The 26,333-nt window shown below is 43.9% G+C and overlaps 1 protein-coding gene across 1 annotated transcript; it reads right to left on the bottom strand.

Annotated features, from left to right (window-relative positions):
* LOC133351529 (patatin-like phospholipase domain-containing protein 2) lies at nt 1–24,716 on the bottom strand. The gene is made up of 9 exons (XM_061566812.1): nt 24,427–24,716; nt 15,699–15,931; nt 14,226–14,291; nt 9,726–9,935; nt 8,951–9,011; nt 8,155–8,424; nt 7,318–7,450; nt 6,078–6,200; nt 1–3,642 (listed from the first exon to the last, which is right to left on the bottom strand). The coding sequence occupies exons 1-9, from the start codon at nt 24,611–24,613 to the stop codon at nt 3,003–3,005; spliced, it is 1,923 nt and encodes a 640-aa protein (XP_061422796.1). The 5' UTR covers nt 24,614–24,716; the 3' UTR covers nt 1–3,002.
* Nucleotides 24,717–26,333: the final 1,617 nt, after the last annotated feature.

Genomic DNA, 26,333 nt, shown 5'->3' with positions numbered 1-26,333 from the left:
TGTGTTATACGTATTTATTAACGACATTTAATATTATAGTGCACGCATTTACGTGTTCATACGTTAAAGTGAAATCGAAACCAAGGAGGTAACTTACTGAAATGAACGTGAAAATGAGGTTAAACTTAACAGGAACGTCTTTAAACGAGTATGTGAATAGAGCAAAATTGAAAACGGGAGGCATACGCCTGGCAAACGATAACAGTGACACGTGCAGTCAGCTCAACCCCACCATCCCAGGGAAATAACTGAAGGTTGAGCAATTGTTGGGCAGCAATCAAATGAGAAATTAAACATTCAACTCCAAAGTGACATAACTGGTTTGCTTCGTGGGAAGCTTATTACATTCCACACAATGCCCTTACTACCCGATATATCATATAATCGTATTCCTTTAATAGAATGGTCATAGTAATTTAATTACAATTATATTTAAAATCTCGACTTAAAGCTTTCGTGACTGCAGGAATACATATTCTATGGGTCTTTTGGTGTTGCGATCGAAACGGTCGGGATATTTTTTTTTTATGTGGCTTTACCGAAAGAACCATAGAATATTATATTTTAACCTTGATCAAATACTGTTTTCCAGCAGGGAAAAGACGTAACTTTACTTTTTATGCACTAAAATAGTTTGCATGGTACATAAGTGTGGCACAATCTCATATATAAACACATTTCCTACAGTGGAACAACTGAATGCCATCGAACATTTGTAGCAGATTGGTCTTAAATTATAAGCCACGATTCAACCAAAACATACGCATGAACAAATTAATGCGACGTTCTTAAAATGAGAATGAAATGTTAAACGGTTAAACATTACAGAGACACGGTTAAGGTCAAGTTTTCTACATTTCAAATCAATGTATAACATGAACATTTTTCGGATTTTTTTTGTTGCGTTTCCGAGGCCAGTGTAATGTTTCTGCAGATAGTTAAATTACTGAGAAACGGAACTTTGGACTGCACTATATTTGACCCACATGTTCCATTGCCCCATGCTAGCTGTGGTAGTGATCAACTTAAACTCTTAAGATATTTTTGAATTGTGTATTATTCTGAGTTGGTACATTGGCACAGTAGCAAATCAGTGGTGGCCTGATCTTCGAATCCAAATACATCTTGTAGTAGCGAAATGCCCATCAAACATACAACTGCACAGACATTACATTTCTTTGGCTACAGAGTTTAGCAGCAGAATCTTGAAAGTGTTTCCATTTATAAGTCGACTATATGGTACAATTCCAATCTTTTTTTGTCCCAATGATCCATTTGAGAAAACTACATCTGACCACATTGCATGCGCTCATGCACCATTACGAGATTACGCTGCGCTCGCAACATCCCACAATCGCACGCTCCGTTGAGCCGCGATTTAAACCAGCGTGTGCACAAAGGTCCTCCCCCCCCACCAACGCATGTGATCCTCAAACCTATGCTATATTCATGTACCATGCTGTCATTGCTCAAAGTCTGGTAAATGCCATAAAGAGGAAGAAATACAATTGCCCCCAAGTCAGGGCAATAAAATTCACCCTCTAAATAGCACCGATTATCCAACATGGCTCACAGAACTACTTTGCTGTCCCACAGCTCACAGACCACTAGAAATCAACCAATGCATCCCCGGTGAAAATTACTTGCCAAGATCTGTTTGACACTTGTAATTGACAACTTGAGTGCATGCTTGGCAGTGTACATCTTCAGGTGATTTACCCCCCCCCCTTCAATTCAACTTCCAAACACCAAGCTTTGACTTTTAAGTGAAAACACCTTGCAAGGTTGCCATTATAACTTGCGCTATAACCCGAGTCCTTCCCATAGCAGAGCCGACTGTTTACTCTGAAAAGGGCTGCTAACCAAGCATGTCTGAACGCCACACGAGACGGTGCTCGTTTTACAATGTAATAAATTGTGCGCAGAAAAAAGCCACCAAATGTGATTATCACGTGCATACCTTTGCATGCCACACACGCAAAACACCCCTTTGGCATAATACATTGTGTGTAAACGCTTGTCTGGGAATTCCATACGTAATTAGCAGCATGGTAATGAGTCGAATTATTACACAAACCGAGTATGCACTGCACAGCTGTGCTCAAAGCACATGAGTGCCATCGTGTTTATTTGCATTGATAAACATGTCATAAACGTTCTCCCCATTGACTTGCATTGTTAGGCATGACAAACACAAAACACTGGAGGCCATCCGCAAGGGCAAAACTACGACAACTACAGCACTTAATACGCATTAACAGTGATATCATACTTTAAATTAAAATATCTAGGTTGTATAAACATCAGGTTGGATACAAGTTACCAAGTAATTCAACAAAAAAGTTATTGTTTCTCGACGACACGGTCGAGGGACAAGCACATGGCTGCATGGGCGATTCAGGCTCGTAATCTGCACTCGCCCGGCAGTGCTCCATGCCTATAGTTTATAGCCCTTGTTCTTTTAAGGGTACACTTAAAAAGGACTGTGTATGATGTATAATTGTTTGCCTACCAGTCAGTGTCTTCCAAACCATAAAATCACAGCCAATAAAGATGAACTAATAATAGGTAGCCTTTTCTTAAAACTAAATATTTTTTTCCACATTGAAATTTTAACAATTGTGAATACACTTCACTTACACAGCATAAAGTGTGTTAACTGCAGACACGTACTTTGTCAATGCACATCAGGTTATGCTTTTGAGGAAATACTCATTTACTCCACTCGTGGCTCTGCCCCATATCTTATTTTTCCCCAAAAAAATCCAACATCGCACATTCTCCTCCGCACAGCCGACGAGACACAAACTGGCCAACCATCGTCCGTAAAACATTAAAAAAATCCCCACCCCAAAACTTTGTCCAACATTCTAATCATCACGTCAGTTTGCAGTAACGCGTTATCACTTAACGTGCTAACGCGGTCGTGTTAAAGCCCGACACCTATTTTTGAGAATTTGCTTTAATTGACGACTCCTCTCCACCTTGGTCCCAGACATTTTCTAGAAGTTAATTGCACCGTAGTCCATCTCGTCCTCGGAAAATCCATCTATGTCACTCTCCACCGCCCCTTCCAGGTAAAACTGGCCACGTGCGGTGGCCAATCCGGGGTCCTCCTCTTGCTCAGTCAGGAACGCCAGCGCCCCCACGCTCGCAGACTCGTCCATGGACCGGTGGCGACGGAGCCACTCGCGGTGGCGACCTCCCGCCAAGCGGCCCAGCTGCTTGCCGGCCACCCGCTCCGAGCGTAGTTCAGCCGCCGTCGTCAAGGTGAGCAGCGACGCTGCCGAGGCTGAGCGCGTCACGGCCACCAGGTTGGCCGAGCTGCCGCGCCTACTTTCGCCGCCACAGCAGCAGCTCCCGCAACCGCTGGTGGCGCTATCCTGGCGGAAGATCCCGGCGTGGATATTCATGCTGAAGCCGAAATTGGCGCTCTCCTCGTACCAGTGATTGAAGGACGGCTCCGTGGAGAGCCGGCGCAGAGACATGCGGTGGCCACCGCCGCTGCCGCCGTTAAAGCTGAGGCCATCCCCGCCGGATGCCATCTCCGGTGGATAGATCTCAGACTCGAAGAGCGGCATGTCATGGTAGAAGGAGTCGGGCAGGGTGAAGCATTTGCGCAGCTCCACGTAACAGCTGAATCTGGAGGCGAAGACACACGGGAGGCACTGTTAGAGCTGGCCAATAACGACGGCCCCAAAAAACACAAGATGCACGTAATCACATACCGAAGAAGTCTGATTTACACCGATTTTTCTCCGAAAACTCCACTCCTCATGTCTTCCTATGGCTCCTATATTCTTGTTAATCTATTATTTTTGAATACACAACCCATAAAACAAATAGCTCTTATTTTGTAAATATGTACCTAGACCATAATTGCTGCGCTGCTTAAAGCTTAGTTAATGAAAAATACTTTTAAGTTATGGACAGATGGGGATTATAACAGCCAAGTAAAACCATTGTCATACATTAATACCTCAATATAGTGACATCAGTAAAGCGTTCTGGTCATTTGCCTTAAAGGTCACTTCAAAGTAGTATTCTCATGAAGGAAACTAGAAACTCGTGTGGTACAGCAAAGCACACAGGCATAGTAACCACAATATTAAACAATAACTTGCAGCCCTTTGTCAATCTACTGCTTGAAAAAAGCCTCTAGCCACCTTTCAGTCAATGGAGTTGGTTGACCTTAATTCACCACACTGGGTAGTGCAGGTTGCTGAATGGGGGACCTAGGAATGATTCGGATATTACAAAGTTAGCTGTGGCCGGGCATCAAACTCAAATGGCCTGGTTCAAGGTGCAGTGCGCACTAACCCAATGCACTACTGGCTCCACCCGAGACTCAAACATGTCTACAAACAGGGACTTAAAATGGTTAACCACGCAGTCAGATAATGAATTTTGTATTCATTTGACATTTCAAACTAATAACATATAAAATGGCTATTTAATTTGTGGGTTGAGTATTCATTAAATAGGAAGAGAGGGCAAACAGGTGTGTGTATTGCAGAAGAAAGGTAAAGACTGAAGGCTGAGAACATCAATTATGCATTGCGCCAGTGACGTGGAGGGTTCAACAAAGCATCAAGATTATAAAACAAATTTTTTATCACACGGGGGTATATCTTGTACACCAATCATTAAGCGAGCCTGAAAATGTGAACAGTTATATTATCATCGGGCGGAATGCATGATATAAATTCTCCACCCCTTCTTTCATCAACGAGCACTGTAGAACAAAAGATAGGTCACAGTTGAATGCAGAGATGACAGCACCACCTTTGAGCAAGAGGTATCCTTGAATAATAGGCATGTAATGATTCCATACCCAGAAATTCGATGGTTTGTCACGGTTCTGAGTCGTCATTTTAATCAAGTTGATACTTTTTTTGTATAATTTATGGGTGTATTTTCATTCACGTAAATGTAGTTTGTAACATAATAAAAGCATATAATGTTCATAAATCCCAAATAACCAGTTGTCAAATGTATATATGAACACGTATGTATGGTAAGTATCAGAACCGATTTTAAACCAACGAAATGATGGATCGTTACATGCCTATGAGAAAAAAACACAGCAGAAGGGACAAACACAGGAAAGAATGATTTGAGACAATCCACAAGTCAAGATTTCAACCACTCGCTCCAAAATCAACTACCACTACGTCTCGTTTTGAGGAGTTTTGGAAACTGGGTCACGTGACCGCTGTGATCCGTACATAGAAAACATAAAAAAAGGACAGAAAATGGAACTCTCTGGAATCATTACCCATACAGGTGTGGGGGCATCTCCCACCACTGCTGCTGCACTGTGCAGCACCGCCGTGCGTTCTGTTAGTCTAAGACATCTTTTTGAACGCGGCAGCCCTGAGCAGCTACTGCAACGTTTCTGAAGGGGGTGGGGAAAAGGGGGGGGGGGGGTCGGAAAAATAACAACAACAAATGTTTTGTCCATCAGCTGCACCATCGGGAGCCGTACCTCTCATCAGCAAAACCACAGCTGCACGGCTCCGCTGTGACCAGAGAGGTTTTTTGTTCGCCATTTTCTTCTCAAGTTCGCTTCAATTACAATTGAATTGTGCTATTATTGAAGTTTAGATATTGAGCAAAACTATTTTCCATTCTGGAAATCCAGATAGCAGCCAATCTTCAATGTCACCTCGAGCGGACGACCCAACAATTACACGAGCCTACAACTAATAAATGTCTCACGTCCGTCTTGTCATCTCCCATGCTGCGCTCTTTTGCTCTATGGAGGAGCGAGTGGTTATTTTTTTTTCCATGAGCATGTTAGAGGATTCCTCAGAGTTTAAGGAATTGCGCAGCAATTAGCCTCCAGAGCCACCCAGCCATCGCCAACTTCAATTAACTTCTCAAATTACAAGCAATTGCCGATGCGGCAACACGATAAACATCACTGTACAGTACCGCATTAAATACACCTCGACACGATATATTAAATACGGTGGCAACGTCAACAGTTCCCTGGTGGCTGGGGGGCTCATCAGGGGGTTTACCCGCTGGAGGTTAGCAAAGCCTTAAAAAGCAAACGGATTCCCTTTCTTTACCTGGCAGACATGTGATTGCTGAAGTGGTTGGAGGCGCGGGAGAGGATGTACTGCACCAAGCGTTGTGTCTGCTCTCGCATCCAGCGGAAGTCCTCGGGCACATCCGGAAGCCACTCCATCAGCCTGCGTGGGGGAGGGGGGGAAGCAGACGTTCAGCGGTCATTCAGCCCAGCTCAGCAGAGGTGGTCGCAGAAGCTGCCCTCACCATTAAGTGATTAGCACGGTTGGCTACGTACGGTGCGAAAGAAGTTCAACATACATACATACACCCGATGCCGCCACCATCCCCCTACCCCGGCTCCAACTCACTGCCAATTCCTCAAGCGCGGTACCCACGTCAGCACAAATTAATGTCTTACGTGCGCCAACACCAATTGACATCTTTCCAAACCCCAACTTCTAAATTTCCGAAGAGATTTTTCTCATCCAACAGTGCTGAAAATTTGCAGCTGGGCTGATGAAAAGGCTGTAGGGTAAAAACACAAGCCCCCTTGTAGCAAAATACGTTTGCAACTCCCAAGCATTGTATTTTCACCCATTTAAAAAGCTTTCATTTCACAAAGCAGGCAATAGTTTCTAATTTCTCAGGGTATCTCGTTTCAAAAGACATGAAGGTGAGAGGGCATTTTGCCTGCAGAGGGTAACACGGCAGATGACAAACCATAAATATTTAATTGCTTTACCACATACGCAGGAAATGCAATACCAAGATTTGCGAGTCATCTCTGAGCTGTGGCGGGCAGGCACAGGAAACTTGTGTGTTGGGACCAACACCTGCGCTGACCAGCACAGTGAAGTATGATCAAATAACCTCCACGACCCCACATGGTCATTGGGGTTAATGGATTGACAGAGCCATTAATTATTAACAGCACTTAGCCAAACAGGCTACAAAGAGAATCGCTGTGTTCTTGTGTATGCGCGTGTGTGCGTGTGCGGTAGTGTAGTGTTTCACTTTGATCCTGGCCACCTGAGTTCAATTCCCACTCACCGCCTACAGTGATGAACATCGGAACTGGTCCTGGGTATCCCCCTAAGTAGACCTTAAGTGAGTACCTGGCTTGGTGTGTAAACATCGGCACTGGGGGGAATGTGTGGTTTAGTCCACCCCGCCCAACCAACCCCCTCCACTTCTTGTGGTATGCTGCCTTTACTAGGTGTTCGGAAACAGCACTTACCCCAACAGTCTATAAGGCTACATGAGGGACAATTGTCTTTGTTTGGGTACTGAGAGGTTCACCTGACAGCGAAAGAGATGGCGGACTCGAGCGGCAGGATGTAGGGCATCATCATGAGGGAGGCGAGGCGCACAGGGAGCAGGTTGGACAGCGAGGCGAGAAGCCCGCCCTTCTCCGCACAGGCTTCCAGCAGAGCTGCACAGACCAGACAAGCAACCGTCATCAACATCTCAATCCTCCAGTGGATTCTACTTCGTAGAAGGCACCATATATGGCGAGCATAGGAGCCTTTTCACCGTTCATCATGATCCTCACAACATGTTATGTTCCCCAATCAAGCTCTCTGGTTGGGTGGAAAGATGGCATGACGTGTAATAATTTATTCAGACCACTACGTGCGAGGTCAGTCGTGGTTGTCGTATGGAAACACGGATGTCTACTACAACAATGAACGAACCAGGCAATGGTGGACTATGTGGTCTACACTTTGAGCTTGTGATGGAAGTCACCCTGGAGGCAATTCTTCATATCCTACCGATATAGGAGAAAGCCGTACCTGGCAAGCAATGTTCTGATGCGGCTCAACACAGATAAACGTGACCGGGATATTTTGAAACAGGGAGGTTATATTTTAGGCCAGTGTTCTTCACAAATTTTCAGAGGTGGGCCACACTTTCGCCAATAAGATATCAGTGTAACTGCCGCCACACATTTGAAACCACTAGGTTTGACAGCACGATGGGGTGTTTTCACATTTGTGTATTGTCGGGGGCCACACGTCAGGGGCTGCACCAAAGGCCACCAGGGGCCGCCAATGGCCCGCGGGCCTTGCAATAAAGAACACTGTTTTAGGCCGACACCCTCGTCATCGTCCTGGTATTTGAGACGCTGGCGCTCACCCTTGTGGATCTTGGGTGGCAGACTCTCCCAGATGCGGTCCTCCAGCACGCGGCATGACTGCGCGTAGCGCTCCACTGCCATACGGCGCCGCTCCTCCGCTGGGTTCACCTTCACCTCTACGTCCTCCTCATCGTCCTCCTCATCGTCCTCGTCGTCTTCGTCATCTTCGTCATCTTCGTCGTCATCGTCGTCATATTCTTCCCGAAGACGGTCGACCTCGCTGCCCTCTCCAAGGCCAGCAGAGGGATAAGGGGCTTTCATCAGCAGGTCTGGAGGAGACGGGGAAGACAGTATTAACCTCAGAATGAATGTTATTTACGATTGTAACAGTAATCATCCGCACCTCCGATGAGCAAGGTTGGCTACGTACGGTGCAAAAGAAGTTCAACATACATGCATCATGATTATTAAAGCATCAAATTGCTGTTTCAGTGAACATGTACACAAATTATAATATTGTCTTTTGCACCCTGATAATTTAAGCAGTCCAAGCTAGATTAAGTTAAATGTCCTTTGTTGTTTCAGCAATCAACCAGAACAAACAAAATTAACAACTCAGGATTTGTTGATCAGTAAAAGGAATTCACTTAACAGTGGGCCTCACGTAAAATGTGTCTTTCAATTATTGCAATCAACCACCCATAAAGAACGGTTAGAAATCAAAGTGTCGACAAAAACCAAAGCAATTAAAGACACCATGGCAGCTTATGCACTTAAGTATTCAGCCACAGTCATTGGCTTCATGGGGATTTAGCGAATGTCACGCATCCCAAAGATATTGCAAATGTTACTCACGATTGTCTTTCAGGAACTTTAGTGCATCTCTGTAGCCCTCCTTGCACATTTCTATAAGGATCTGCAAGATAAGAACACACCAGCAACATAGGTAAGGCTCCATGGGACACGGTTCGAATCTAAATTACTTTTACATGTGCTAACACCATGACGCATATTACTCAGGCTACACTGCACAGCATTATCAAGGAACACCATGGACTCTGACATCATGTGAAAGAACAGGCCAATGTGTGCTGAAGCCCATGTTCGAACTTGAAGGAACACTATCCAGAGCTACATTACGAGATAAACCGCTTTTAAAAGGTGGTTTTAATCGCTTTAAGATGCAGTTGCAAATAGTAACGGAAACAATTTAGGAATATCCACGGGTGCACATGGATTCTGTATTGCTTCCCCCAACATGCGTTTGTCTTCATAAGTATTTAATTCGCAGGGTGGAAGCCAATAGGTAGCCGTCAGGGAAAAAAATATTTACATATATGACACATAGTAAATTTTGCTCTGGTTTGTCCCTTGGTTTTGGGCAAACCCTTTGATCAATGTGGCCTGCTATCAATCATTTAAGTCCCTACTGGCAACATTAATTTATACTAAACTTGTCAAGAGCAAGAGAGATCCCCTCCTTTACGAGCGGACTGACGAACAGCGCTAAGACATAAACGCTTTTGGAATTAATTGAAAGACGTTAAAAACACATCATCAGGACAGCAATGGCGTTAGCAACAATGACGACGGCAGCGACACGAGGCCGGTGCGCTCTGCGGGCCCCTACCTTAGGCTCGGGTGGGAAGAGTGCTCGTGACAGGCGGTACAGGTTGCCCAAGTTGAACTGGATGCTGGTGTTGGTGACGCGCAGCTCATGAAAGCTGGACGAGGGGTCGCGTGGACAGATGTCGCTCTCGCCAGAGAAAGGCGACACGGTGATGGTGTTCTTGAGCTCGTAAGTCGGAAGGTTATCCGAGATGCCTCCGTCCACGTAACGCTGCGGCGTAACAGGCACACGTGCGCGTGATCGATTAGAAACGTCCACGTAGACCTCGTATTGACAAATTACAGTTCGACTGTACAGAATTTGCAAAACTGTACTGGCAATGGTCGCGCCCTGGTGTACGACTTGAATGTTGTTTTTGCTCGAATGCGAATGCTACCACGGTGAGCACGGTTGGCTACATACGGTGTGACAGAAGTTCAAAATAAATACCAAAACACCCAGTGTCTCCAACGTTAAGATGTATACACTATAACTTTGTTTTTGCCCACCAAGGTCCTCTGTGGGTCATTTATGTAAAAACAGTTTACGGCTGAATGTTTATTACCCGCGTCAACAAATAAAATACACAACAGTGTTGACCTTTCAAAGTCTACAAACGCTAGGCATAATGGCATTTGATATTCATTTTATTTTTTATAATACGATTGAAAGTAGGCATGAGGTCCACGGTGGATAAAACCTTCATAAATTTACATAATAATGTAGCACGCTAATATTTTGGACAATTACTTTGCTGCAGAGTAGAGGCCACTACCGAATATGTTACTCTACTTATACGGTGTTCTATTACGAGGGAGTGTTAATAATAATGGTGGCGAGGTGTTTTCATGTGTTGATACAGCTGCCCAAAAATGTGTCATGTGGAAGTGAAAATATGAATATTACCGAGCATAATAGCGGTCTAAAATTACAGGAACATTCTGTAATTGCTAAATAATGGGCAGAGGGCAGCGATAGACAATAAAAAATAATTGCTCCTTTTTTTAATCAAAACCTAAAACCGCGCAAACAAGCGACACACGGGTAACTCGAGGAGTGCCCGTTTCCACAAAAATGTACAAAACAGGATCACATGCCCTGTGGGGCAAGAGATATCCTGCATGTCGATTTAATGGACTGTCCAGTAATTAGATCAGGACCGCTTTGTAAAAAAAACTTTCCGTGTTGTATTTTACGCAGACCATAAAATAGTTCCGTTTTTGGGAGGAGTATTTTTGGAACGTTAACAATTACCGAGGTATTTTCAATGTTTTTAGATAATGTATGTTGATGTATGTTGAACTTATTTGGCACCGTACGTAGTCAACCGTGTGATAAATAGATGTGTATCGAATGAGTAAAAGCTTTTTTGAAAATTCTTGATTTATTGTTCGATTTGCACATCTCGTTAATGGAGGCAACCTGCCCATAGCAAAGCAATAATCTGATGATGGCCTAGCTCAGGCTGTCAATGATACGTGCACAACGAAGGAGGTGTATGTATATGTTGAATCGGAGGAGCTGTCAGCCAATGAGAGCAACTTTACTTCTGCCCAGCAACTGCCGATTTTGTCTCGTAGCTGGGGGCTGAGGCGCAACAGACCCTCACCCACACCACCCACCCACCCACCACTCCCTCCATTATTGCCCTGTTTATGTGTACATGGAATTACCTATACGCTAACACCACACCCTGTTTCGATACAATCTGACTTGCTGCTTCCTTAAAAGATGGAATTCGGATTACAGACTTGTTTAACTATGTCTTATAAAATGTGTTCAAATTACTCAATATGCACTATCCTGCCAGATCAATGAAACATAACCTGGTCCATCTTCTTTGTTCTTTTGGTAAAGTCACGTGACTTTACCGAAAGAACCAAGAAGATGAATCCCTGCAGTCACGAAAGCTTTAAATCTAAACATAACCTGGTCGTTAGACTGCTGCGGGGGCAGTGCAGCCAACTCCATTGTTTGATTTTACTCTTTGCTGCCACGTATATGCTCCCTACATTCACAAACCCCCTCTGACCAGCAAAGTGAAGTATGGTCAGAAACTGCCCACATCCTGCATGTCAAGGCCCTCATCCACCAGTGGCTTTAACAAAAGGGGTGCACATTTATACGTACCAGACACCTATCACCCAGAGTCAAGTACCATTGAACAAGGTTTGTATATTTGTTTTACAAACAACTGCATACAACCGAGAAAAACTTTTACAGGCGTTCCTTTCTGGAGACTGCCAAGACTATCTCTGCCACCCCAACTGTGTCCCATGGCGCCTGGCAGGTGGGCATCCTAATTAGTGCACTCAGGGCCAGCAGCCTTTGTTATTATAAACCACAGTGGGTGGGTCGAGTGAGCAGGGGGGGGACGAATAGGTCGAAGGCAGCTGTTATGCGTGACCTCTGGACTCTTACCACACCCCACACTCAAGAGAGGTTCAAAAAAACAACCCCTAACTGCACGCCGTGTCCTCTCTAGGCCCTAGGTCACGTTAACCCGAAGCCTAACTGCTCAAACGGAATCCCTAGCATCCGCTTCACATCCCCTTTTAATTATCTACATTTCCCCATATTATTTTTTTCCCCAACCAGACGCATCATGCCCATGGCATTAATTTGGGTTTGTTTGCTTTGTTGAATTTGGTAACGTTCAGGCAGTGCTTATACATTCACGAGCGGTTACATGGTGTTGTGGAAATGCTCTAGCTCATACTCGCTATAGGTTTAAGCAGGCGATAGATTTTAATTAGTGCTCTCCTAAGCCAATCAGGAATGTTCAGACTAACAAGGACTAAAGATTTCAGAGCTGTCGTTGAAACGTCCGACTTGCTTCTTATTCAGAGCCGCCCCACGTGCGTTAATGTGTTTAATTCACGGAATTTAGTGGTAAACGCGAATATGGCCTCACCGTCAAACGCGTTTGGCATTTCAATGGTAGGGGCCCAACAATAGTGACGGAGTGGCAGCCGTAGAATGGAGCGTGTCCGAGAGGACGGCCACCAACATCAACTCATGTGCAGGTGCTAGGCAGATCGTTAACATTGCAGAACCGTGAGAGATGGTGGCTGCTATGGGAAAGCCTTCATCCAGCAGTGTATTGATCAAGGCAGATGCTGATAATGACGTGGTGGTGACACTAACTTTGGCTTCAGTTCACAATTACTATAATTATGAGCTCTCAGCTAAACCAGACAATTAGTCTACATTTGCCGACAAACAGACTTAATCACATCCTGTACTTTAATAGCGTGGGACAGCCTCAATAATGAACAAATATTACTACATATTAGCTGCCGTGTGCATTTTGGGCGGCCAGCGTGGGGGCAATTTACACAATTGTGAAGTAAGAACGCGCTAATTTCCGCGCGACTGAACTCCACTATAAATAGGGAACGGCAACCGACGTTGATTTGCAGTGGCAGCCCAACGCCCGAGCCTTCAGTTCACATTAGCTGCACATGGGTGCACACGGTCGGTCGCCACCCCATGACAGAGACAACCCCCCCCCCACCCAGTTCTTTCACCTGCATCACGCAATGCTGCAAGCTCATCAAAAAGAGCCAACAATAAAAGGCACTATTAAATCTGATAGACGAGCATGGCGTGCAGCACAATGGCAATAAAGGTTCATAGGTTCTCTGTGCCTCACTCACAAATTATAAAAAGCCCATGGCTTTTTTTTTATAGCCGGGGCCATGAGGTGCAGGTCTTTAGAGGCATGCCGGGCTTAAATCACCTTTTTCATCCCACCAATGTGGGATGGAAAAGATGCTGTGTAAATATAGAAGCACCGAGGTGCTGTGTAAATATAAAAGTTTATTGAGACAGGAATGTTAAATGTTTAAAAGCGTGTGTGCATAGGTGTACGTCTGTCTGTGTAGGAGGAGCGGTAGCGTAGAGGCCTCGCGAGCTGCGCTACAAACTCGGCGATCCGAGTTCACTTCCCGTTCATGGTCAACACTAGGGACGATAATTTGAACCGGTCCTGGGCCTCCCCTAGGTCGACTCAACCTCAAATGAGTCACTGGTGCGATTTGTAAGTATTCCCACTGCGGGGGAAACGTGATATTGGCCACCCACCCCCTCGTGTTCCGTGCCAGCTTTCAAAGGTGCTCGCTAACAGCACTTGCCCCAACAGTCTGTTAAGGCTATAAGGGAGATCTTTGTCCGTGCAAGGTGCTCGCAAACTGTACTTTCCCTAAAGATCCTGTTAAAAGCAATAAAGAGGATCTTTATGTTTGTATGTGGTCAACACATGGTGCTACAAACTCCGTGACCCAAATTCAATTCCTGGCCATGGCTATCAACAGTGACGAATGGTGTCTGAACCTGTCCTGAACAATTCAGCCTCAAACGAGTAACTAGTACGGTGTGTAAACCTCAGCATTGGAAAGACAAAGCCAGCCAGGCACGGCAATAGCCACACCATTCTCTCATGCACAGTGTTGGTCTTAATAGGTGCTCCCAAACAGCACTTTCCTGAAGAATCTCTGTCTGCCTAATTTCCAAACTTACCACGCCTTGGAAAGTCGGGGGGATTAATCCACAGTAGACAGGTACGAACGCGCTGCAGATGAGAGCCTGCAAAAACGACAAAACCAACAAACTCAATTAGAGATGCCCAAAGCAAGGATTGGTAAAGTCAAATTAGGGCGAGCTCATGAAACAAGTTGAACACTAAATGTAAAACACAATCTATTTGTTTATGCTATTGATTAGGGGTAGGGTGTTTATGTAGTGGATGAAAATCTTTTGGAATTCCAGATGACACGTTGGTGGATGGGGCTCATTCGACACCCATTGTGATTTTAAACATTCTTAGGCTCGTGTCGTATGACGGCCGCAGAAAACCGAAATTAAAAACCACTTAATTACATTCAGAAAATTGAAGAAATCTGATGACCCCACTGCTCCTAAGACAGAAAAGAGTGGCCACAGGCGTAAACAACTAAATAATTAAATTTGAACAAACATAATATCGAACAAAACAGCCACATGGATGAGTCACAATATCCACATCGGTCAATATCCAAACATTGATTATGGCGTAGGTCATAAGTGGTCAGCTAAAAAGTACCCCCATGTGGGATTATTTTCAAGATGCAAACACATACCTGAACAAATTAATTGGGCTTTTAACGATGCATCGTTTCATGGACTAAAATGAATTCTTGCTAAAAATTCACACCCCCTACTTTGTGTTGAAATCATTTTTGATTCAGACATGTTGCATGTCGAATGTAATTTGCTCGCGTGTGCTCTGCAATCAATTCTTGAATCAAGTTGATACAATTCATCAAATCTCAAGGGAAGCGAATCGTTAAATGCATAAACAACAATGATAACAGTCAAGGGAAACACCACAGAGCAATGGACAAACACCTACAGGCGTTCTTGCGAAATGTCTCACCTGAAGCCTTGTTGGTTGACATTGTGATTAACCAATGTCACCAACACACACCAGCATAATTAAGCATGATCAAACAACTCCCATGACCGAATGGCAAGAGAAAAGCCCTTATCCAGCAGTGAATCTACAAAGGGCTTAAACGAACTATTGTTAATTTTAGATTTGAAGCTTTCGTGACTGCAAGGATTCACTCCTAGGTTTTTTTACCGGTAAAGTCACGTAGGTAAAAAATAATAATAAAATAATAATAATGAATGAAAATAACTAAATTAAATCACGTTTCGGAGGCAACACAAGTCTCCGTCTTCAGGTGGGACCGTCACAACCAAATTTACTGCATCAAGTGTCTATTTTTCGATTTAAAGCTTTCGTGACTGCAGGGATTCATCTTCTTGGTTCTTTCAGTAAAGTCACGTAGAAGGGAAGTAATAAAATAATAAAAATAAAACAGAATAAAATAATATAATAATATAATAATTCTCACCATACATTATTATTTTATTATGTTTTATTTTTATTATTTTATTACTTCCCTTCTACGTGACTTTACAGAAGACAAGTGACTATTGTTACTTTACCTGTATGACATCGTCCTTGGAGTGGAACTGCGACACGAGGACGTTCTCTCCGTCGGAGACGCGTGTCAGCGACACGCACAGTCGCCCCGTGGCGCGAATGTGGGCGTCCTCCGGGAGGTTGCGCACCAGCGACTGGCGCAAGCTCTTAACCAGGTTGAAGGACGGGTGCAGCGGGCCCAGTCGCTGCTTGCGCGCCTCCTTGGCGATCTCGATGTAGTCGGCGCAGCACTTGCCTGCAGAACGCGCCGGAGTGTAAGGAGGAAGAGGATGTGCAGGCAAGGGAAAAAAAGTTATGAAAAAAAATAACAAGCATTGATTATGCCACACATTCTAATATTCACTCCTCTTTGAAAGTATTTTCTTTGGAGTACTAAAGCGGACGATCAGCTGTCTGGTAAAAAGTGTTTTCATACTGGAGTCATTTTTGCTCGGGATTGTTCCTCCAAAGTTTTTGCCAATCGTTTGATTTATTTGGTCAGTTTTCAAAAGGCTAAGTCCCTAAAAAGAAATGCTAGATTTTGACTCGTATTGAATCATTTCTAGGAGCGTTGTGCTCTCTGTTACAAACGAAAAAGATGGATAGAGCTAATTCATAAACGCTTTCAATAATCTTTGGAAAGCAATACACAAATAATCAAGCGCAAATCTAATACAAAACCATTGAAGTAAAACACATAATTGACCCTCCTCCCACACAGGTGCATGTGCATAATGTTAAGAGTTAATCAAGGTGGCCAGAGGACTGAGCAAATTCCAGTGAAATCCTGAATTTTATTATGGGAAACCATCCACCCAAAACCAAATTCTCAAGTCGAATTAATTAAGTAAAAAACACTACGCGGTGACAATTTTAACTCTGTTGCGAAAAAGGATGCGTACATTACAGCCATGCAAGACATGACGGGAGGATCGAATGTACGCGAAAGGACAGATAGTGTCTGCTTATTTAGTTTGTTGCTTATATTCTCCACTAAAATATGTTATTAGTTGATATCACTGTATAATATTTGCAACAAACTAGGATCAACATCTTAAAATGAAAGCGCTTGCATATAACATCTGGCAGTTTACCAGAATTTGGTTCAAGCAAGCCTGCCAAACCCAGTCCAGATTTTGCTTTTTTTTACCAATTCTGCTCATTACGCACTCCCAGAAAGCCTTGAGAGTGACGTGCAAATAACACTTTTCGTTGCTTTAAGTGGAGAGACAGATACATGAAGGAGAACTATTGTCTGCTTAGTGATTATGATGCTATGATCACATTTCTGCCTTGTGCTGTCTAGAAATCACATTTCGCATGTATTATTACTGCATTAACTTTTCCATCTGAGGCTTCATATCATTTACAATACTTGCCCACACCCTGTACAGGCTACAAGGAAACACACGTACACAACAACAGCATGATAATGGCAAGCCCAAGAACCTTTAGACAGCAATAAGGTGAGTTGATCTATTGGCTAAATTGTGAGTTATGCAATGCCTGAGGATAGGGCTCAGCAGTGGTGAGATAACTACCTCGCCTGGTAAACAGGTTGGTTGTTGGTTCAATCTCGATGCCTGTATATTTGAAGTTTGTATGTTCTTCCCGTGGCCGCGTGTATTTTTCTCCGGGTCGTCTGGTTTTTCCCTCCACATTTGGAAACAAGTTTAGCATATTTGGCTGCTATAAATTTCCACATAAGCCACTTCGTTGAGCTATCAATTAAAGCCAGGTCGTTTCTGAAAAAGCTGTATAGCTCAATGGGACTTACATGGTAAAATAACAACATTGTTATAGTTCGTGGTTTAAGCATGACAAATGAGAGACGGACAATTATGTGCATGACCACTAACAGCTCCTTAGAGCTGACATGAATACATTAAATACTTTACCATTCACGTTGCCAGTAGCAGGTTTAGCACATAGGGAATATGTTCCATTGAACCCATATTTGGACACGTAACTGCAAGATGGCAATGCCAACCACTAGGGTAAAAGTTAAGTAGGGAGCAGCCAACACCAAACCATAGCTGCTACATCGCAACTTCATCGCGCTACACCAGAGTTAGACACACAAGTTCGGTATTGAATATTAAACGGTCATATTATAAAACAGCTGCAACAGGTTTGATGTGCTCAAAGTTATCATTACCATGCAAGTTTATTGTTTTACTGCGACAATAATTTGACATAATGGGCCATATAACGAGCGACAACATACATTGCGAATTCAAGCGTAGTGCAGAGTTTTTATTATGTAAATATATATCAATGTACGACACTGTCAAGGAAAGTTGTTTTCAACGGTGTGCTGGGGACACAGCTTTAAATTCTTATTGTCACGTGTATATTATTTTTTCACCACGAAACTCTAATTGATGCCACGTTTAATGACGGGCCAATGGTCCAACAGTAATACAATAAAAACAAAAGGCCCTTATTTTCATCCCTCATTAAAATCGGATAACGCAGAGCTGAAGAATAGACCATTGGCTCATTAAAATGGCAACACGTCCCCAAATGGCGACTCAACGTAGTTTAAGCCGGTATTCTCTCGGCACATTCCCAACATGTCATGCCAAAAGCGGTTTCTGCATTAGCTGTGAATGCAGAATAGCCGAGGGGTACGACCTTTGTACATACATAAAACTACACCAAAGCAACACATCCTGGCAGATTATACGGCAATGGAATATTGAGATTAGACTTAAGATTTTACAACTAATAGTGTTGTGCAATGATTTGAACTTGCGCAGGTATTTTCGTAATAAAAGCAATACAGCAAATCAAAGTGTTTTATTAAATCTGCAGCCAAACATTGACACAAAAATACAAGCCAACCACCAGATGTTGCTTGAAAAGTGCCGAGTGAAAAAGTCAATAGTGCAATACACTGAAATCAGGTGTTGTGAACAAGGCCTGAACATCACCTTCTTTGTACAAAGTCAAATATGAGGGTGGGGGGGAAGCAAGAAATGAAAAAAACCTAGCACTGCATAAAGAGAAAAGTACGGTCGTGCCACATGGACCTAAATGGAGAGGCAGGTCAGAAACGGAAAAGCTGAGTGTGTTTTTCACTTCTTTACCCAGTCACATAACTATTGTTTGGAGATATAATCCTTGACATTGCCAGTTGTTTTTAAGAAATGTACCTTCAAGTCTTTGTTCCGGTCACCCTTGTCTCTGTTTACCCGCCACCCGCTTAACCAGCTGCTGTGACGATGCACAGTCAAGCCAAAAAAAGCGTAGCCAGTATGATCTTCAACCTTCCTAGATTTCAAACTTTTCACAGGGCTTTGTGTGGGCCATGTGTGTTGTTATACGCCAAATCCTCTGAATGTGGTCAACATTTTTGTTCTCCAAGTGATGAAATAATGTTCTTTCATTAAGTTCCCCCTTTTTTCTTGCACAACATTTGAACCTTATTATCTCAAATGCTAAGGCACTGACAATACAATTTTTACTGTAGAATTCGCAAGATTGTTTAAATATTAATTATGACATGTTTTATTGTAATGGTAAATGCATCTATTTTTTCAATTGTAAACTTCAGCCTATGATAACATACCATCCAAAATGCAGCCTATCAGATGTTAGAAGCTAGGTAGAGAAGTCCAGCCTGGCTAATGCTTGAATGGGTAACCACCATGCACAAACAGATTGTCATAGGGCTGCATAACTACATGGTTGGTAATAAGCGGCAGTGCAGCAAAACCATTGTTGTGCTGTAAATCTATGCTCCACGCCATCACCGAGAGTGATGATTAGAGTGATGAAAAATAGCCAAATAACTCTCGTGATGCCTACGGCATGGGGGAGCCTTCATCCAGCAATGCTTTGACCAAAGACTTGTTTATGTAACTGCACACATTGACTTTAATGGTAAGTTGACACCTTTGGCCCAGAAAAAACTCTATAAAGGCCACGCTGTACAAAGCTGCAGGGAATGTTAGCCCTGGCTTGGGCCCCCCTTAAGCATGCGAGCCGGTCTGACTTAGTCTGTCAACAAGTGCAATGTCCTCACATAGCCTCACCATTGACCCCGGGTGCTTATGTAACTCCCATCGTTTCCATTGGCTACTCTTTTAACGAAAACAGACCCACCCTGCGGCACTGATGGAGAGAACATTGGTGCTACATGCGGCACTGATAACACGCCATCACCTAGAGTGATGATTAGAGTGATGAAAAATAGCCAAATAACTCTCGTGATCCCTACGGCACGGGGGAGCCTTCATCCAGCAGTGTTTTGACCAAAGTACTGCACACATTGACTTTCATGGTAAGTTCACTTACATTTGGCCCAGAAAAAACTCGAGAAAGGCCACGCTGTACAAAGCTGCAGGGAATGTTAGCCCTGGCTTGGGCCCCCCTTAAGCATGCGAGCCGGTCTGACTGAGTGTGTCAACAAGTGCTATGTCCTCACATAACCGTGACCTCACCACTGACCCCGGGTGTTTATGTTACTCCCATCGTTTCCATTGGCTACTCTTTTAAGGAAAACAGACCCACCCTGCGGCACTGATGGAGAGAACATTGGTGCTACATGCGGCACTGATAACAATCTTCCCTCCATCAACGATGATAAATGTAAGAGCGATATAACAGCGTACTTTCAGCTTGGGTGTATTTGGCCTGAGAGAAAAAACATCTGCTGTGTAAATAAGTAATAAGAACACTCCCTACATTTCACGGTTAACATGGACTTATAACAGAAGAAAAATCTATAGTTCACTAACATTTTGGGCAATGATCATTCTTCAGAGTAAATAACCTGACATGTAAGGCTACAATTTACATTAAATTACAAAGCGGTGTTAATGACGAATATGGAGTTGTTTTTTGAACGTGTGTACATCAATTTTAACAGAGTCCCTTAATATGTTACATGCTGTATGGACTAATTTATAGTCATTTAAATAGTGACAATTGAAAGAAAAGACGGTGCAACAGGAAAGAACCAGAGCAGAGACTGAGGCCTATGAGAAAGAGGTGATTCACAGTAATCTACCAGGATATGATGAACTGTGGAATCGATGTTGGAGATGGCCCAGGAGAGGAGTGGTGATCAAGGGTCACAGGAAGGCACACGACGTGCAACAAATATAGTGTTCCTAAAGCCAAAAAAAAATCTGCTTTCTAGGCAGCTCTGCCACTCGACTGCGTGCTCTCATGTGACTTGATAAACCATTTGAAACAATACGCATGCCCAGTTGGCCAGCCTGTGTTATTGTTGGCACTCTAACATTTCCTGTGTTGTGTTATTCACTCGGTTAATATTAACAATCTTAACAACATGTTCGTCCCTTTAGACATCACACAGCTTTTCGTATATGGCCATTTCAGTTGGCGGCAGCTTGGACATCTCTTCATCCAGCATTAGAATAACCATGGATGTTGGTAATTATTGTTTATTTAGAGGGCCTGTGTGTTGAAGTTGAATGTATTTTTACAGGGCAACTCCATTCTGCGAGAGAACTCACAAGAAGGTGGGGGGGGCTCCTGTTTTTTTGCTTCGTGGAAAGTTAAATATTTACCGAATTACATCAGTGTCCTCACAAAGTCACAATAGCCTCAAAACCTCAGTGACATCAATATGCGTGTTAGGTTACACACCAACATATTATGGTAGAGGCCAAGGTATAAGCGTTATCAGTTGAACTATGAACATTGCAAACTAACCCCTCCTCCCACCCACCCATTGAACCATAACCTCGCTTTACCTATGCACTTAGCTGGCCATGATTGGAGAGGGGGGGGGTATCAGCTGCAATCAGTATGAGATAAGCTACTGACCGCTGTTGTCCTGTTCCTGAAGAACAGGAGCAAAGCTTAGACTTGAGGTTAATTACGCAACCAAAATAAAACACCTTATGTTGTATTCAAGCACAACTCCATTCAGTGTCTCCACCAAACTAAAATGTGTGTAGTCCATTGCTCTATTGGGCCGACAAACCAACATACATTCTGCTGTAGTTGTTTTTTAAGCAATTAACCATGCACCGGTTTCAGCCTTCTGGGTCTCATCAGGATACATTCCTAGGTATTGTGTTTTGGGCTGTCCAACGTTCAATCATCATCAATGAGAAAGAATATTTTAAATGTATTGACAGGCAACTATAATATGGCACTCAAGTGATACCGCCGCGAGATTACTGCTGTAGGTTTTGATAATTTCTTGGCAAAGTAACGTCACTGTGACGCCATTATAACATGCCAACGTTAAACGTTAATTTTCTCATTAACGAAGCTTCGAACTCGAGTTGGACGTCAGGACAAAACCTAGGTGCATTTGAAAAGTGATATTTGCTTAATGGGTTTTCTTATTCCAAGTCGAAGTTGTGCAGCCAGTTCGTCTTTAAGATGCAGTGAACGCTATACAAATCCAAATTGCTTTGTATAGTACTGTACAGTCCTTTTCATACGATCTTTCGTGAGACAATTAGGCATGCTACATGTTCATCATTTTACTATACTATGGCGCAAATACTAACTTATACATTCAGATCATAATGTCATATAATGCCAAAACAAATTTACCAAGGGCTGAACAAAATTGCTAAGTCACGGAAGAGACATTTCACAATAATTGTTAAACTCATCCAAAACCAACAATGGCCTTTACAGCAGGCTTTAAATAAACCATCAAGTAGACTCAAACATAACAGATTTCAAAATCTCACAATTCTCGGTAATGTCCTCAGTTGCAGGCTTTGGCTTAAATTCAACAATTGGACAGGACAAATAATGCCCTATTTTCCAGCTTTAGCACTTCCAAGCTACCATATATGCGAAGGGCAAAAATAGGTCAATTAAATCTTGACTTAAAGCTTTTGTGACTGCAGGAATTTTTATTCTTTGGGTCTTTCGGTAAAGTCACGTAGATAGGTTCAAAGAAAATAGCAAAAAACGACGTTTAAATCGCATCAGGAAAAAAACCTTTTCCTGATGACGACAGCTTGTGTTGCGATCGAAACGTCGTAGTTTTTTTGCTATTTTATTTGAACCTATTTATGTGACTTTACCGAAAGACACAACGAATATTTTAATTAAACCTCCTAAGCCATCCGTAAAGGGAGTCGTGTGAATTAGGCTCCGAGATAAAGGAACAATTTAAAACAATGTTAAACAATTATGCAATGTACTGCTGCATCAAGGCACTGGTCAATGCGAGTTTGTGAAATGGAGGGTTCCAGTAACGATTCAAATATGTCAATCGCCACTGATTTAACCATGGCCAGGAACCGATTTCGAGGTCACCACGTTCAGAACACAGTGAGCCAACTATTGCGCCACCACATTCCGCCCAGATAAAGATGAATGGAAACTGGCAGAGAGATATGTCCGTTCCGCCTTAGTTATATATATTTTTATCTACGGTTGACATGAATGGCGTATTACCTTACATTTCTGTACTAAAATAACCCTCGCGATTCCACGGGGCGTGGGGAGACCCTCATCCAGCAGCGGATTGACGAATGGAGATGTACAAGTAGATGTGTTACCGGTATTCTCCACATTATAGGACCCATTTTACTCCATATTTAAAAAAAAAATTTAGGATTCGCCTTATAAGCCGATGGGGTTGTGAGGACCAGATGTTTGTAACGTTACTGACATCGGGCACACGTTTGGGCTACGTCTTATAATCCGGGAAATGCATGAGGACCCGAGCTTTCTATTTATTGCCAGCCACGTGTCAAAAATATTAGAATCCAGGGTTAAAATTAGCCAATCCTCTGTTCGAAAACCATACAGCGCACAAGCCACGTCACACTCGTCGCTCCATGCGATTGGTCCACGCGCATCACGTGCAGCGACGCCATCCAATCGGTGCGCACCGAAAAGAACGCGCCGACTTATCCGTATTAAGAAATACAAAATGAATCGCAACCATTTTGTTTACAATAAATAATTAGTCACAGACAGGAACTTTTAACAAAGAAACAAAACAATAATAACAATGATAGACGTCTCTGGGAACGGCCCGAAACGTCGCCGACGCATGTATTATTTTAGGGTAGCGGTATTCACGAATTCGTTGGGGTTTTAATTGGACTGTCATTTATAATCCAAAGGAAGGGCCATCATAGAGGTTGGAGCCTGGTAACGGGACTGTTCTGGGGAACTCAAGGGATTGGAGACAGCGTGGTGGGGGAGAGGGAGATGCAAATATATGCAAAGGAGAGCAGTTATGTATGAAAACATATATAGGTTTTACCCTTTCTGGTAATAAAAACAGGTGTTAAAATGTTCAAACACCAAATAGAAACCTTTTTAGCAAGGACTCAAGTCCGCATTAACCACACGTACTTGTGCTGAACATACAAACAAACATGCTGATAATTTGATGCATTGTCTTTGAAACTGACAGGTCTACACGAGAAACAGCCTCCTGTAGGGCCGGTTCTCAAGTCTGGGAAGAGTTTGTAATACGGGGAGACTGTAATCTGGAGACAGGAGAGCCGACAACCTTCCCAACTAAGTAAGCAGCTAAACACCGGGAGAAATGTAGGAGAGGAGACCATCATTGTCTTCTAAGAATCAATTCGCCAGCCGTCCCACGGGAGCCAACACCGACAATTCCAAGACCGATGACACTCAAGTTGACCCAGTGTGGCGAAGACAAATTCTCCTCGGGGAGGACCGGCGGTGTACAGGGGATGGCGAAGGGGTTAGAGCGAGACCAGCGAGCGGTGCTGGGGTGGGTGGCGGTGTGTGTTGGAGGAAGGCTCCCTCCCTTACCCAGGCAGACACCGCACACGATGGAGGCGGCGGCGAGCGCCCCAGCAGAGGAGCCGTAGACGGCGGTGGCGTCGCTGATGAGGGCCGGCGCGTTCTCGGTGAGGCAACTCGCTACACCCATGTGGTAGATCCCCAGGAAGCCACAGCCGGCGAACGACAGGTTCCAGCTAGAGTCTAGCGGGAACATGGTGTTAGATTTGACGGTATGCGTGACGTTAGAACGGCAAGTGTGCGATTGTTTAAAGCGCTACGAAGGTCGAACGAACAGCGACGCTTCTTCTTCTTCCACTCTTCTCTGAGTTCCAACCAAGCGCGGTTTGGCCTTAAAGAGATCCGTAGCCGCGCGCTGATTGGTCGGCGGGTCGGGGAGGAGCGCTCCCATTGGCTGGACGCGGGGGCAGCCCCACTTCCACCCCGCCCCGCCCCGCGTGTTTACTCGAAAGAGGGTCACGCCCACCCCGCCACTCGGCGTTTTAATAATAAACAACAAAGGCAAAGATCCCCCGCGTAGCCTGTAAGAGTGTTGGGGCAAGTGCTGTTAGCGGGGAGCAGCACTTATGAAGGCCGGCACAGCACACGAGGGTGGCCAGCACCACGCCCGGCCGCCTTTGTCTCCTCAGCGGTTATGTTTACACAACGCCACTGGGTACTCATTTGAGGCTGAGTCGACCCGGTGTTGGCCGTGAGCGGGAATCGAATTTGAGTCGGCGTGTTCGTAGTGCGGTGCGCTAACCGCTACACCACCGCTCCCCATAACAACAACAACACGCAGGCCAGCACATGTCAAGGGACATATTGAATCATTGTGTTGGAAAATGTATCATTAATTGTGTGGAGGTGGGGGGGAACTGAGCACTTCATCAACAACACTGCCTTAAAATGATCACTGTTTCATTGCTTTTATGGCTTTATTTAGGTGATTTTCGAAAAGTTTTTTGGTTTGGCCATGTTTGTTTGTTGTAGTACAGAGTTAGACTGATGGCCTTAATCTAAGTTGTCTTGTGGTTGTTGTTGTTTGACTTGCATCCACTGGTATTTTTGCACGCAGTGTTGGTGTACGGTGCCTTTTCTGCAATATTTTGCTGTCTTTTCTTGGATTTTCTGTTTGTACATAGTCACTTTAAGATGTTTTCTTGTTCATGTTTTTGTTTTTTGCGGTTGCACCCGATTCAAGAGCCGAATGGCTCACAGGGCTATACCTAATAAATGAACTTCAACTTGAAAAGGAACAACAAAATATGAGAGGCGACTTAGCAGGCCCTTCTTCATAGCGCAAACAATGTGGGGCGACACAGCCGACGCAGTTTCCACGAGATTTTTTGGAAAATGTTGATTGGGTAAAAACAGTATAAGCAGAAATGTGTTACGTGTCAACACGTACAAATGTGTATAATGGAACAGCATCCTATTGGCTTTCCAAACAAATATTGTCACACGGCATTTGTTTAAACAAAGCAAACACTGTAACCGGGTTTGACCTTTGTCAAGCAAAACCCATTGTTGTATTGTCCTGCTATGCTCCCAACCCACAACGACCATCATGGTGAAGTGTCACATCATGCATGGGGATGACACTGACATCAAGAGGAACACGTGCATCATTGTGCAAACACAAGTTAGAGACACATTGTGACGTGGTCTTGGACAGGACAAATGACTGGAAGTGATTACGTATGTTGACCTTCTTTCGCACCGTACCTAGCCAACATTGCTAAGCGGAGGTGCGGGAACTTGAATATAACCAAGGGGTGTCAGCTAAAGGAGTCAACCTACTCGAGAGGACATCCACCGTGGAGATGGAGCGATTAAATCAGCTCCACGTGCTAGAGCGAGGTGGATTGCTGTGTTGCGAGACAGAGAGATGGTGACGACTTGGGGAGGTCTCATCCAGCAGTGGACAGACCATG

Source organism: Lethenteron reissneri, chromosome 37 (assembly GCF_015708825.2).
Source record: "Lethenteron reissneri isolate LAM-NWPU_2019-01 chromosome 37, ASM1570882v1, whole genome shotgun sequence".
NCBI lineage: Eukaryota > Metazoa > Chordata > Hyperoartia > Petromyzontiformes > Petromyzontidae > Lethenteron > Lethenteron reissneri.
The sequence above is the reverse complement of the archived record's forward strand: the minus strand, read 5'-3'. Positions and strand labels throughout refer to the sequence as shown.

Bases quoted from the DNA above. Each gene is read 5' to 3' on its own strand.
- LOC133351529 (XM_061566812.1), bottom strand. From the start codon at position 24,613: ATGTTCCCGCTAGACTCTAGCTGGAACCTGTCGTTCGCCGGCTGTGGC. The intron at 15,932-24,426 runs GTAAGGGAGGGA...CGCGTTCTGCAG, and splicing joins CGTGTGCGGTGTCTGCCTGG to GCAAGTGCTGCGCCGACTAC. The intron at 14,292-15,698 runs GTAAAGTAACAA...TCGTTTTTGCAG, and splicing joins CCAAGGACGATGTCATACAG to GCTCTCATCTGCAGCGCGTT.